This window comes from Pleuronectes platessa, chromosome 7 (assembly GCF_947347685.1).
Source record: "Pleuronectes platessa chromosome 7, fPlePla1.1, whole genome shotgun sequence".
Classification (NCBI taxonomy): Eukaryota; Metazoa; Chordata; class Actinopteri; order Pleuronectiformes; family Pleuronectidae; genus Pleuronectes; species Pleuronectes platessa.
The window spans coordinates 21738717-21751247 of record NC_070632.1 but is presented as its reverse complement, the minus strand read 5'-3'; the positions used below and the strand labels follow the sequence as shown (position 1 = coordinate 21751247).

General features: G+C 40.5%; 1 protein-coding gene across 1 annotated transcript; it reads right to left on the bottom strand.

Annotated features, from left to right (window-relative positions):
* Nucleotides 1–4324: 4324 nt before the first annotated feature.
* Nucleotides 4325–10922, bottom strand: psma4 (proteasome 20S subunit alpha 4). The gene is made up of 9 exons (XM_053427819.1): nucleotides 10865–10922; nucleotides 9613–9643; nucleotides 8818–8860; nucleotides 8519–8681; nucleotides 8187–8264; nucleotides 7264–7352; nucleotides 6740–6870; nucleotides 4746–4869; nucleotides 4325–4595 (listed from the first exon to the last, which is right to left on the bottom strand). Exons 2-9 carry the CDS (start codon nucleotides 9613–9615, stop codon nucleotides 4447–4449), a joined length of 780 nt encoding a protein of 259 aa, XP_053283794.1. The 5' UTR covers nucleotides 9616–9643; nucleotides 10865–10922; the 3' UTR covers nucleotides 4325–4446.
* Between the last annotated feature and the right edge of the window lie 1609 nt (nucleotides 10923–12531).

The window sequence follows — 12531 nt, the reverse complement described above, 5'->3', positions numbered from 1 at the left end:
ACTCTCTCAGCTCTGTCATTCAGTCACATGGCTTTTCCTACCACAGCTATGCAGATGTCACCCAATTCATTTTCTCTTTTCCCAATCTGACAGAGGTAATAGCCCAAAACTCTGGATGTCTGCATAAAATCAATTATGACTAGACCGAACTACTTTTCCTTCCAGGGAAAGGCTCTCCCATGCACCCTTAACCTTACTATCACCATTGACAACTCTGTTGTAGCCCCCATCCAGACCGCTAGGAACCTAGGAGCTACAACCCGCTCGTGTAGATACATGCTGCACAACATCAGGAAAGAAGTCTGCTTCTCACTCAGAAGGTGGCGCAGGTTCATGTCCAGGCTCTCGTCATCTCACGGCTAGACTACTGCAACTCACGCCTGGCTGGTTTTCCTTCGACCTCTGCGGCTCATCCAGAATGCAGCAGCTCAACTGGTCTTGAACCTACCTAAATTCACTCACACTAGACTGCTCCTCAGCTCTCTCACTGGTTACCAGTGGTCGTCTGCTTCAAGTCATTAGTACTTGCGTAGCGTGCCTCGAACAGATCGGGTCCAGTCTGCATCCAGGACATGATCAAACCTTACACCCCAGCTGTCCACTCCGCTCTGCATTGGCCAATCGGCAAACCGGCTGAAAATAAATAATAATAATTCAGTTTAGTTGCACTTATATAACACTTACATGTTGCATTTGTTTTGCTTTTTTTAAAGACTCATTGTAATCACATGATGCTTGTTGTTCTGGGTTAGTACCCTGATGGTTGAATGCACTTATTGTAGGGCGCTTTGGATAAAAGCTGCAGCTAAATGAAATGTAATGTAATATAAAAAACTTATTTTCTTACAGTTCTTTATTTGGTTGCATTTGTTTTCTTTTTAATCATATTGATCTTTAAAGTTTATTGTTAAACTGTAAAAGATCCTGTAAAAAAAGTCTTGATTGCGTTTTTGTTTAAAGATTTGATAAGAATTTCTTAGCGTTGCCAATTATTTTTAGGCATCTATCAGCAGATATATTGGTTTTATTAACTTTTTACTCCCTAATATCGGCCCCAAAATATCCGTATCAGATATTGAGAAATCAATGAAAATGTTGTACCCTATATCGCAATAATTAAGAAAGAGAAGAAGAATTCCTGGATACTAGATCCACACCAACTTGTAATAGGTTGTTCTTTTTGGCTTGCCCGAGCTCTTGACAAAATTCAATGGAATTCGGTTGACAAATTTTTGCAAAATCTTGCTGACAAATACACAAACTCAGATGAAAACATCAGATGTTATACAAGTAGAGCTGTGTGGCAGCCAATCTAACTCTGGTTTAAAACACCAGGGTAGAAGCAGTAACCATGACTTTGAATTGAAGAAACTAAACAGGGTTTTTTCTTGTCAGGATCAGTAGTTTTGGGAACCGTTGTTTCATTCGACTGCTGACTCAGGCGTTAATCTCCGCCTAGCATATTAACAGCTCACTGCTGGCCTCCAGCCAGACACTGCAACAAGCTCCACAGTCGGTTGATCTACACGTCTATTTTCAGTGCCTGGACAACCATGGACTCAGCTGTGCTATATGAACCTCTTTAATGCAGCACCAGCCTGATTATTGAGAAGACAGAAGAAAACAATGGCCACAATAATAGAAATTTCCCAGAATACATGATGCAGAATACAGAGGACTGACACTATAAACACACACACACTCTGTTTTCTTGCACACAAAAAAGTATAGTTCTCATCAAATCTCACTGTGTATATCTACCAAATGTGTTCGTAAACACTGCTGACAATTATGCATGTCGCTGCATCAACAAGGATTCACTCAAGAACAATACTGTTCCACCGTGCTCCACTCAAGGAAATGTTCTACTTGGTACAATGAAACATAACATATACAACATAATATGGCGTCATCTAATAACAAAGCTTTCTTTATATAACAATTGTTTCTTTGGTGTTTTCTATCTTTTTTTCTATTTTAGGCATTCTTACCCTTTTTATGGTTTTATGTTTCTTCCAATGTTCTGTTTTTGCGCTTTGGGTGCCATGATCTGGTGGCAACACATCAAAGACTATTGTTATAATTAAGAATAATGACAATAATAAAAATGTTATAGTAATTTCAAACAAGGCAACCAAAGTTCTTTCCAGCATAAAAAACGATACCACCGATAACCCAGAGACAGTTGCATATAAATGTATCCATAAAGTAAGAACAATTTAAGACAGATATGAAATCTAGAGGTATCAAATCACAGATGTATTAAGGAGTCAAATCTGTTTACCTATAAAAACTAAATCTACAGAAATGTGTTGAATACAGGATTTAAAAGTTGGGACAGATTCAAAAGCCCGACAAGAAGGAGCCAGTTCAACAACTGCCCCATCAGCCTTTGAGCAGCTACAAGGCAGAATCCAGCAGATTCTTGGAAGGTGTTTGAAATGTATTGATTGTATTAGTTCTTACTTCAGTTTAAGTAAATTAATCGGCATATCTAAGGGGCCCAACTGCTGCTTGGGGCATCATGTATTTCCGCTGGCCCCCTACAGGCAGCACTTGTGTCACAGCAGTGGATTGAATGTCTAAAGTCAGGCACTCAAGCTGTGTCACTAATCCCCCCGGGACTAAAAGACAAGAGGCAGATAGTCCCCTGGCCTTAATCTTATGCTGACTTTACATAAACGCACCTCAGACTGAGGCTGATAAGCAGTTACCACATCAGCCGCACTCAGCAGCATGCCGCTTCTCAGAAAACTGCCTATAAATGACCTCACATCTCTGTTCTGAGCGAGCGGTGAGGAGAGTTAATCCTCTCTGAAGAGACGCTGTTACACTGAAGCATGAACATGCTCCAAAGAAAATCGACACTGCTCTGTGGTTCGACTCTGTGTTCATGTGCTCACACAGTAGCTACAGCTTCTCAAACAACCATGATGTCCATTTAGCTGTTGCTATGGAGGCTTTTGAAATCATTACTTTAATTATATTAAAAACTGGTTTTACAAAGGTCTAATTGAAAAAATGTATTCACAGTGATAAAAAAACAAATAAATAAAAGCAGTCCTAAGCATCACCTTAAGGAATTTTCCCTGATATCTGCACAAAAATTTTGTTTCATACTTTTCAAAATCCATCAGCTGATAAAGATCATGTGACAGGACTAGAGCCTGCTCATACGGAGCAACATCACTTATTTCCAGTCATGTATTTGTCCACTTCATTCATCCAGTCCACGATTCACCTACTTTTATCTCTGTCTTTGGTCTCCACCAGCTCCCGATGGAGATATCTGACTCATGAGCTTCTTGATGCTCCACATATGAACAAAATCATTCCATCACCATTTGACATTGTATTATAAAATGACTGATTGTAGCTGCTTTAGAGGTTTAGTTTGTAGGATTTAGAGACATCTAGTGGTGCAGTTCCATTTTGCAGCTGAATACCCCTCAACTCACCCTCCCCTTCAAATCATAAAAAATAATCTGTGGTAGCTTCAGTTTTCATTAAATTCAAAAGCTGTTTAGTTTGTCTAGTTTGGGCTACTGTAAATAACATGGAAGCCTCCATAGAGAGGACCCGCTCCTGATGTAAATATAAAGTATTTAAATATAAGGGGCTCATTCCAGGGTAAAGAAAACAAAAAATTGGAAATCAAAACATCACCACGATTATTTATATTTAACTTCTGACAATAGATCCTGTTCACCTAAATCTTACACACTGGACCTTTAAATTAATATTACCATACAAGGACCAAAATGTGCAGTTACATTACTGAGCTCAGGAGGATCTCTGAGGAAAACACCTGATGCACAGTTTAAACTTCCTGTTTCACAGTAAAGACTGGAAAACACCCAGCACTCACACTTAAAATGCACATATTTATCATTGTCTATTCATGGCTTCGTATTTCATAACAGTTTCAAGTATGCATTACACAATTCATGCAGAATACATAATGACCATCTGCTCTGTGCTACACTCACTCAGCTCTAATCTCATATCGATTTTAACTCTTAATCTGCAAAAAAACTGCAGTTTTTTTTTTTAAATGGAGATTTTCTTTGCTCAGCAGTGTCTACCAGTGCAGTTGTATGTGTTAAATTTAGTATTTATATTGAGCTTTTCTAGAATTACCGACCACTCAGAGCACTTTATATAATGCTTCACACTCACACTTATACAGTTGTAAATAGTTTTAGATTGAAAAAAAAATGAGATAATTTGATGTAAAGAAACTACAATATAGAACATGTGTCATGTAGTTATATGTGAAGCAATAAAACAGTCAATATTTATATAAAAAAAAAGCCAGAAGTCTTTTTTTATTTTTCTAATTTATTTTTATAAACAAAACATGCCGACACATCTGAAAACCTTTTTTTACAGACACAAGCTCACATTTATTCTCTCACAAAAAATGTTAAATGCTGACGGGCTTCACTACTTTTCTTTCTGCTCCTTCTCTTTCTTGTCTTTCTCAGCTTTGGCCTCCTCCACCTCGTGCTTCTTGATCAGCTCGTCCACCTCCTTCAGCTTCAGCACCTTGATGCAGGTCTTGCCGTTTTCACGGGTCAGGGTGGCGATCTCCACTGAAACAACATACACACACTGTCAGGAATCTGTCTCCAGGGCCATTTGTGGCTATTACATGACAGAAAACCTTGAAAATTTGATGTGTAGTGATATAAACTGCCAAGGGCAAAACAAACATCTGTATATCTAACAACCCAGATCTGCACCTTTCTCTGCAGACAGCTTGCTGACATCCATAGATTTATTGAGGACTTTGATGGCGAGGGCGAGGGCTGAGGAGAGAGTCATCTCTCCCTCCTTGTAGTCCTGCTTCAGCATGGAGACAGCTGCCTGGGAGTGAGCGGAGATAACAAAGAGAGTCAAAATCTATCAAAAGGACAAAATATCATGGTAGAAGACCCAAAGAAAAGGCTTGGACATTGGTTTACATCAGTGAAGACTGAATTTAACCCTCAGACACTCCTCTTTTTTGGACTTGTCTCTAACTGACAAACCTCGTACCAACTCCAGGGCATCTCACTGAGCGGAATACAACACTCACACTGTCTGGAACTGGTGTGAGTTACCTCACCAGATACAGAGGCCTAACGTGCCTGTACTCATCTTACTGTAAGGCCTCATGGACAAAGGGGTTTACACAAGGCTCTGAAGGGACTCTGTTACCCACAATGCTTTAAGATTAAGATTAAGATGCATTTATTCGTCCCAAACACATGCACAGTCATGCAAAGGCACACTCATGCAGGTAGGGAAATTTAATCTCTGCTTTTGACCCATCTGGTGCAGGACACACAGAGCAGTGAGCAGCCGCGTACAGGCGCTCGGGGAGCAGATGTTGGGGGAGTAAGGTGCCTTGCTCAGGGGCACTAGACAGGGTAGGGAGACTCTTGGATTTTTGGACAGATCAATCCAGGTTCGTCTTTTGTTGTCTCTCCGTGGAGTCGAACCAGACTCCACGGAGCCCTGTGGAAACCCACCGAGATTATCAGAAGCCACCATGAATCAGGACTTACACAAATAGCACTGAATAGGCCACAGCATGTTTGTTTATTGAGAGCAGCCAGTCTTTGTTATGGTCAGTGTGTTTAGAGATTCAGTGCAGCTCTGCCCCCTGGTGTCAATATATGGAGTATCAGCCTTCATGTCTGAACACATCTGGTATTTTTCTCTCATCACTCATCACTCATCGTCATCCGCTTATCCGGGGTCGGGTCGCGGGGGGAGCAGCTCAAGCAGGGGGCCCCAGACTTCCCTTTCCCGGGCCACATTGACCAGCTCTGACGGGGGGATCCCGAGGCGTTCCCAGGCCAGTGTTGAGATATAATCTCTCCACCTAGTCCTGGGTCTTCCCCGAGGTCTCCTCCCCACTGGACGTGCCTGAAACACCTCCCAAGGGAGGCGCCCAGTGGGCATCCTTACCAGATGCCCGAACCACCTCAGCTGACTCCTTTCTAAGTAAAGGAGCAGCGGCTCTAATCCGAGTCCCTCACGGATGGCTGAGCTTCTCACCCTATCCCTAAGGGAGACGCCAGCCACCCTTCTGAGAAAACTCATCTCGGCCGCTTGTACCCGCGATCTCGTCCTTTCGGTCATCACCCAGCCCTCATGACCATAGGTGAGGATAGGAACGAAGATCGACCGGTAGATCGAGAGCTTTGCCTTGCGGCTCAGCTCTCTTTTCGTTACAACGGTGCGGTAAAGCGAACGCAATACCGCCCCCGCTGCTCCGATTCTCCGGCCAATCTCACGCTCCATAGTACCCTCACTCGCGTATTTTTCTACAATCTGTAAATCATGTTTCAACCTTTTTACCTCCACCAACAGGTTATGATTTCATAATGGATTTCCAAGAAACTCAACAGATGTGATATGAGTCAGGATAGAACCCATTAAGTTTGATATGGATCCAGATCAGGGGGCGGGTCCAGAAGCTTTTTAATACTTTCGTTAAACTTTGCGTGATGGGGCATTCTTTGACATTTTCCCCAATTTCCCAGGGAATAATTGATTTGGAGCAAGAAAAAGTCAAGCATATTTATGGAGCTGATATCCATGAGTGTGTGAAACTTGGTGCAACTTGATTGAAGTTAAGGGGATTGTTGGGCTTTGGCATGTTGTGCGCTCCAGTGAGTGCCATTCTAGTTGATTTTTCTGAACACAAGCTGAACACAAGCTTTACACACAACCCAGTGAGACTCACGGCGCTGTTGTTTCCAATGCAGGTGGCTTTCCAGCCTCCGTAGTTTCCACTTGGGTCGCTCTGGTAGAGCTGGAAGCCGTAATGTTTGTCCCAGCTCATGTAGAGCAGCGAGACTCCAAACGGACGCTTTCCTGAGAGAACATGCACACAAACACAACGTGAGCTGTTCTAGTTTGGATTTCTGGAGCTTCACAGAAATTCACATGACAATATTTTCATATAACAGCAGTCACCAAGCATGTTTACATAATTTAAATTTCAATGGGCTGTTTTAGATGCAGCATAAAGTTCAATTACAAATCTCCACAGTTATTCATAAACATACAGTAATGGGACTTTGATTCAAACAGTTCAAACTAATCATAATGGTTTATATTTTGAATCACGTGCCAAGTGCAAAAGTAAAAAACTTCAGGACTCAGAGAGACGACAAATGGCTCCTGATGTTTGAGTGGCAGTGGTTACTACACATAAGGCTCAGACTGACTGGGAGCCTGCTTTAACTGTGTGCTGCTGCTGCCTACCTCCAAACTGGGTGTAGGCCTGTTTGATGTCACATAAAGCTGTGACCAGCTGCTCGCAGGGGATTGGCTCCTGGTACTGCAGCAGGTACCTGAAACAAACACATATCATAACATTACAATATTCGTCTTATGTCGTTCTGGAGGAACCCCGGGGGCTGTGTGTGTCCGCTATCTGGGAGCGCGCACACACACACTAGTTGTTACACATTCCCCTACTCCTGATATTTCATGATGGCCTGATACGAGGATTTAATTTTTTTTTATGTGAACCTGACTTTCACTCACGTTCAACATATGAATGGCTGCAATGTTATATCCACTGTTTTGTTTTGCACTGTTGTTTTTGCACAGTACCTTTTGAAAGATGCCTGGAAGTCTGGAATGTGTATGGGGACACTAGTTGTTGCACTTTGACCATTAAATTGCACTTTATTATGTTGTGCTATGCTCTGTTGCACATGTTTTGTATGTCTTATAACATTTTTCTATTTTTCAGTTTAAGTTCATGTTTTAAGTTCAAGTACATGGTATCTTAGAAAATCCTTTTTTTTTTTACCGTGGTATTGAAATTGGCCTTGAGAATCGTGTTATTTTACTGGTATTGGCACCGACTACTGAATTTTTGGTATGGTGACACCCCTAAGCAGGATGACACAGTGGAGCCGGAGGAGCAGAGGGACTCACCGCGTCACTTCTCCGGTGTGTTTTCCTGATCAAATGTGGTTTGAAGTCCAGACACAGTAGATACAAATTTCTCCTGGTGAAATATCGTGTAGTGTAATGTGTGACACACCCCCCCCCCCCCCTCCCCCACACACACACACAGGTCAGTCACACGAGCAGTATGAACTCCCAGCGACTGCAAGACTCCCAACAGCGAGTCACGTACTGGGAACATGGTTAATACTTGAGTCAGCTCTCACCTCTGAGCTATAAGCCTCAGCTCGTTGGTCAGTACGTTGGCATCTGATGTGATTCCCGCCACACTGCACGCCATGTCTCTGTCAGGTAATTGAAAGATGTTGGATCAGAGCACAGACAGGGACTTATATGTGATAAGCTGATCTAACAATTTAGTCAAAGGCTGATGTAAGGAGCTATACAAATAGGTCACTATTCGTTTAGTAATGCAAGTTTGTATTAGCCATAAATACCTAAATGCATCCTTTTACAGAACTGTTAACTATAAATATTTGCACACTAATAACTAATGACACTAAAACACAACCGTAAGAGGCGAGAAAAAGTCCCTCACTCATTCAGCTTGTAGATTTTCTCTGACAAAAACACATCGTCCAGCAGCTTGTGGATGTTCCTCCTCTCAGCGGCCAGCAACACGCCATCGTTGGCTAAAATTCCCAGGCAGCTGCCGGCGTGGCCGATGGCTTCCATGGCGTACTCAACCTGGTACAAGCGCCCTGCAGGGGACACACAGTGCGATCAGGGTGAGGACGCAGGGACAGGACGCAATGGCAGGCGAGAAATTCAAGAACAAAGACACCTTCTTTTAAGAAGTAGGGGGAAATAAAATAAAACTAAAATAACATGTTTTACCTTCAGGTGAGAAGATGGTGGTTCTGGAATCATATCGACGAGACTACAGAGGCAGAATCGAGAGGAAAGTTAATCAGGACTTATTTAATACAGACTAATGAACATTGAGTAATCAAGATCCAAGATACAAAGGGTCAAATAAATCTGCTTCTCCAACAGATGGCATAGAAATTCTACAAAATCATTTGGCCTCATTTGGTAAGGGCTTCTCAGCTTTGAGGCAAATTTCCCTGAACTTTTTTTTCCTTTTCTTTTTGCTCAAATAGGAAGCAATATTGGAAGTTCAATAGAAGATTATCAGATGTGGTTTGATTGACATCATAGCTCAATGGAAACACAAGTGTAAAGTGTCTTTTTTGCGTGGTACAGTATGTGTTAAGTGATAGTAAATGTGAGATCAGTTTGACATCTGTCACAGTGAGATGGAGAAGGGATAAAACTGCAATCTAGAAAAAAAAAAAAATTGGTGTTCATTCCTACGCCAAGAAGGTTTTTTCTGCAAGGGTTTGTTTGTTGGCAGGATAACACAAAACCCACTCAACTGATTTCCATTATAATTTTTGAAGAGGTTGGGTATAAACCAGGGAAATAAACATTCAATTTTGGTGCAGATCTGCATCAGGGGCGGATTTGTTTCAGCATTGCGAGATGTGCAGTTTTTTCAAAATGTTCCCCATTGGTGAAACAAATCAGGCACAGGACTGCGATTTATGAGTGTGTGCCATTTAGTGCAGATCCAATTAAAAATCTTGATCTAGTGAATTTAAATCTGGTCTTACTGCTGAGTGAACTCACCATTCTTGAAGGCTGCAGTCAAACTCCACTGCTGCAAAAAACAAACGACAATCATTTTTATTGTCGTCATGAGGACGGCAGTAAAGTAAACAAGTACATTTACCCAGATACTGTGCTGAAGTACACTCTTAATTCATTTGTACGTGACTTCACAATGTCTAGAACCATATTTGAGAGGGAAATATTGTTAAGCTGAATATAGCATTTTAATAATTGATTTGCTGATTGACAGAATATTAATCAGCAAGTAGTGAAATAATTAATTGCTAAGGCAAAACAAATCTGCTTGTTCCTCCATTTTCTTTATTTGTCCATTTTACAAAATTCAAAATTACACATAATTGGGCTTTTAGTGACAAACAGCCTTCTTTTGGCGTTTCCTCATAAGTAGCTCAGAAATTCATCAGCAGGATGATGATGTGAAAGGGAAAATTATATTATCAGCCGTGGCTCTAAAAATATTGCATCTCCGCCTGAAACCTTAGAGTGATTTAAAGTCAATGTATCAACAACTACAGTCATCATCAGGTACCACTAGCTTTAAAACTTTATAACTAGCTTTAAAGCTTTAAAACTGAAATCAATCCGACCCAACAGTGCTGAAACTAATCCTCTTTCATGAAGGTTCTTATGGTCCGTTTTTGTTGCATCCTTATGATAAAGTTTAATTAAAACCATTTAACACAGTTTGAAGAAAACAGAAGAGTGCATTCTTCATGACAGAGGATTTATTGGAGAACTGTTGTCACATTATCACATTAGATTGAACCAGATCTACATGATATCCTGCCTATTTCTACAGTGTGATGTGTTAACCATTACGTCGGTCAAATATATTCAAATACTTGTATTACAAATAGTTTAGAGTATTTCATTGTGATTACTTAGTATTATAAATAATTTGGGCAATACTAGCGAAGCCTGCAGATCAGCTGGTTGAGTCAGTGAAAGTGAAAGAGACTAAACTAAGACTTGATAAGGTCCAACACACAACTACACACTGAGGTTAGTATCTGCTTATCTACCTATTATAATGATAATGATGATTATCATTATGATTATGATCATGATTATTATTATTACCATCTTGTTTGTGTTTACATCGATTTAGAGACTCGTGATATAATTCAACACAAATCGCGGCTTTAACCTCTACACATGAAGCTAAAATAGTCTTTTAGTAAAGAAACTACACTGGAAAGAACAAGAACTCCTCCACGTTAACTGAGACACAGACAAAATGTTTACTCACCGCTTTAAATGCGTTCTGTAGGGCGCCTTATGATGACGTCACAAACGCGCAAGAGGCGTAGACGATTTTATTGCGCGACTCAAAAGTTGAAAAAGCTTTATTGAACATTTTATGAACACAACGTAACATCTTTCCACCTTTCCACTGGTGGAACATATTATTATATTCTTGTTGCCACGTCTTAATACTGCTTGGCCACAAGATATGAAGCTGGTCTTTACACTTCCTGGTTTTTCAAAATCCTATCCAAAGTGTTATACTTTTATATTCAACTTAATTTGTAGGCTAGGATACGTTAATAATCCTCACTAAAACCAAAAAGTGAGCTCAAACCCTTTTACTATAGGAGTTACTTTCTTTTTTTATCGTTAATTTAACAAAATTTGTAAATTGAGAAACCAAAGACTCTTTATCAATATAATAGTAATAATCATTACTGGAACCCTGATGACTTCACGATAATAGGAGTTGCTGCAGGACTTCTGGAATATAAACTGCTTGGTGATGTTTAACACCAAGTTGTATTACTAACTTCCCCTCGTTTTGGACATTTTGCTAAACAAGTCAAATCATTGTGGTTGTAACGAATGCTAGTTGTGGTTCTTATACCTGAGAGTTTATGAACGTTTGACTTCTCACTGTCAAGTAATTTTCATATTATTAAAGAGGAAAAGGCTTGACTTCTCCATTCTGTGTCTGCTCTTATCTGACAGTCTTTAAGACATTAAACACATAAAAGTATGTTGATCACAAGAATGATGGACTGACAACATATAAGACAACTGAGGGGTACCTGACAGAAACTGACAAGTTTCCATATGAACTGTGCATTGAAGGCTGTGATCATTCCCCCCCTTCAAATTGGCCACGATGAGATTCCCCTTCGTGATTCAGTTCCAATGTAAGTGATGGTTCTGTGAAAATAATATTTATATTTGGTTAAACCTAGTAAAATAGACCTGGTCATGCAAGTACAGATCAGATAAAAGGATTCAATCCTCAAAACTGTAAAACACGCGTTCACATTGTCTGGTGTGTTTTTTTGTTTTGTTGTTTGTCATATTTGAGATCTATGCATGTATGTAACAAACGACTCTGACCGCCAGAGGGCACTCTCTCCATGGAAGTGTGTTGATAAAGAGGCCAGTTTACTAGATCCACTGTGTAGCTCGTTGCTGTTCATATTGCCTGGTGATGAGATCTAAAACATTGAGAGTCAGAGTCAGTGCAGACTTTGTCCAAACACCTGATCAGTCCATAAATCTGCCTTGCAGCTGACCTCTGACCTCTTTAGTCAGAAGATGGCAGTATGTGTGTGATGATATTTTTTTTATTTATAAAGATGCTTTGCTTTTGTTTTATTTAATTAATTTACTTTGGTTTAACCCAGTTCTAAACAAAGTGAAGGAGTTCTGAACTCAACGTTGCCAAGATGAACTGACAAAGCTACTAAATGGACTTTGACATGAGATTGGTTTGACAAAGATAAATTTCTTTACCAAATTGAGAATACCATATCACATGTTGAGATCTGCACATTGGTCCAGTGATAGCACATCACTGTAGCATTGTGGTACACAAATTGCTTCTTGACTGAGGTTTTCCTCTCAGTAATGCATTAGAGCCCAGGGCTGCTGAAGCCTGGCAGCTTACCTTGATATTATCAA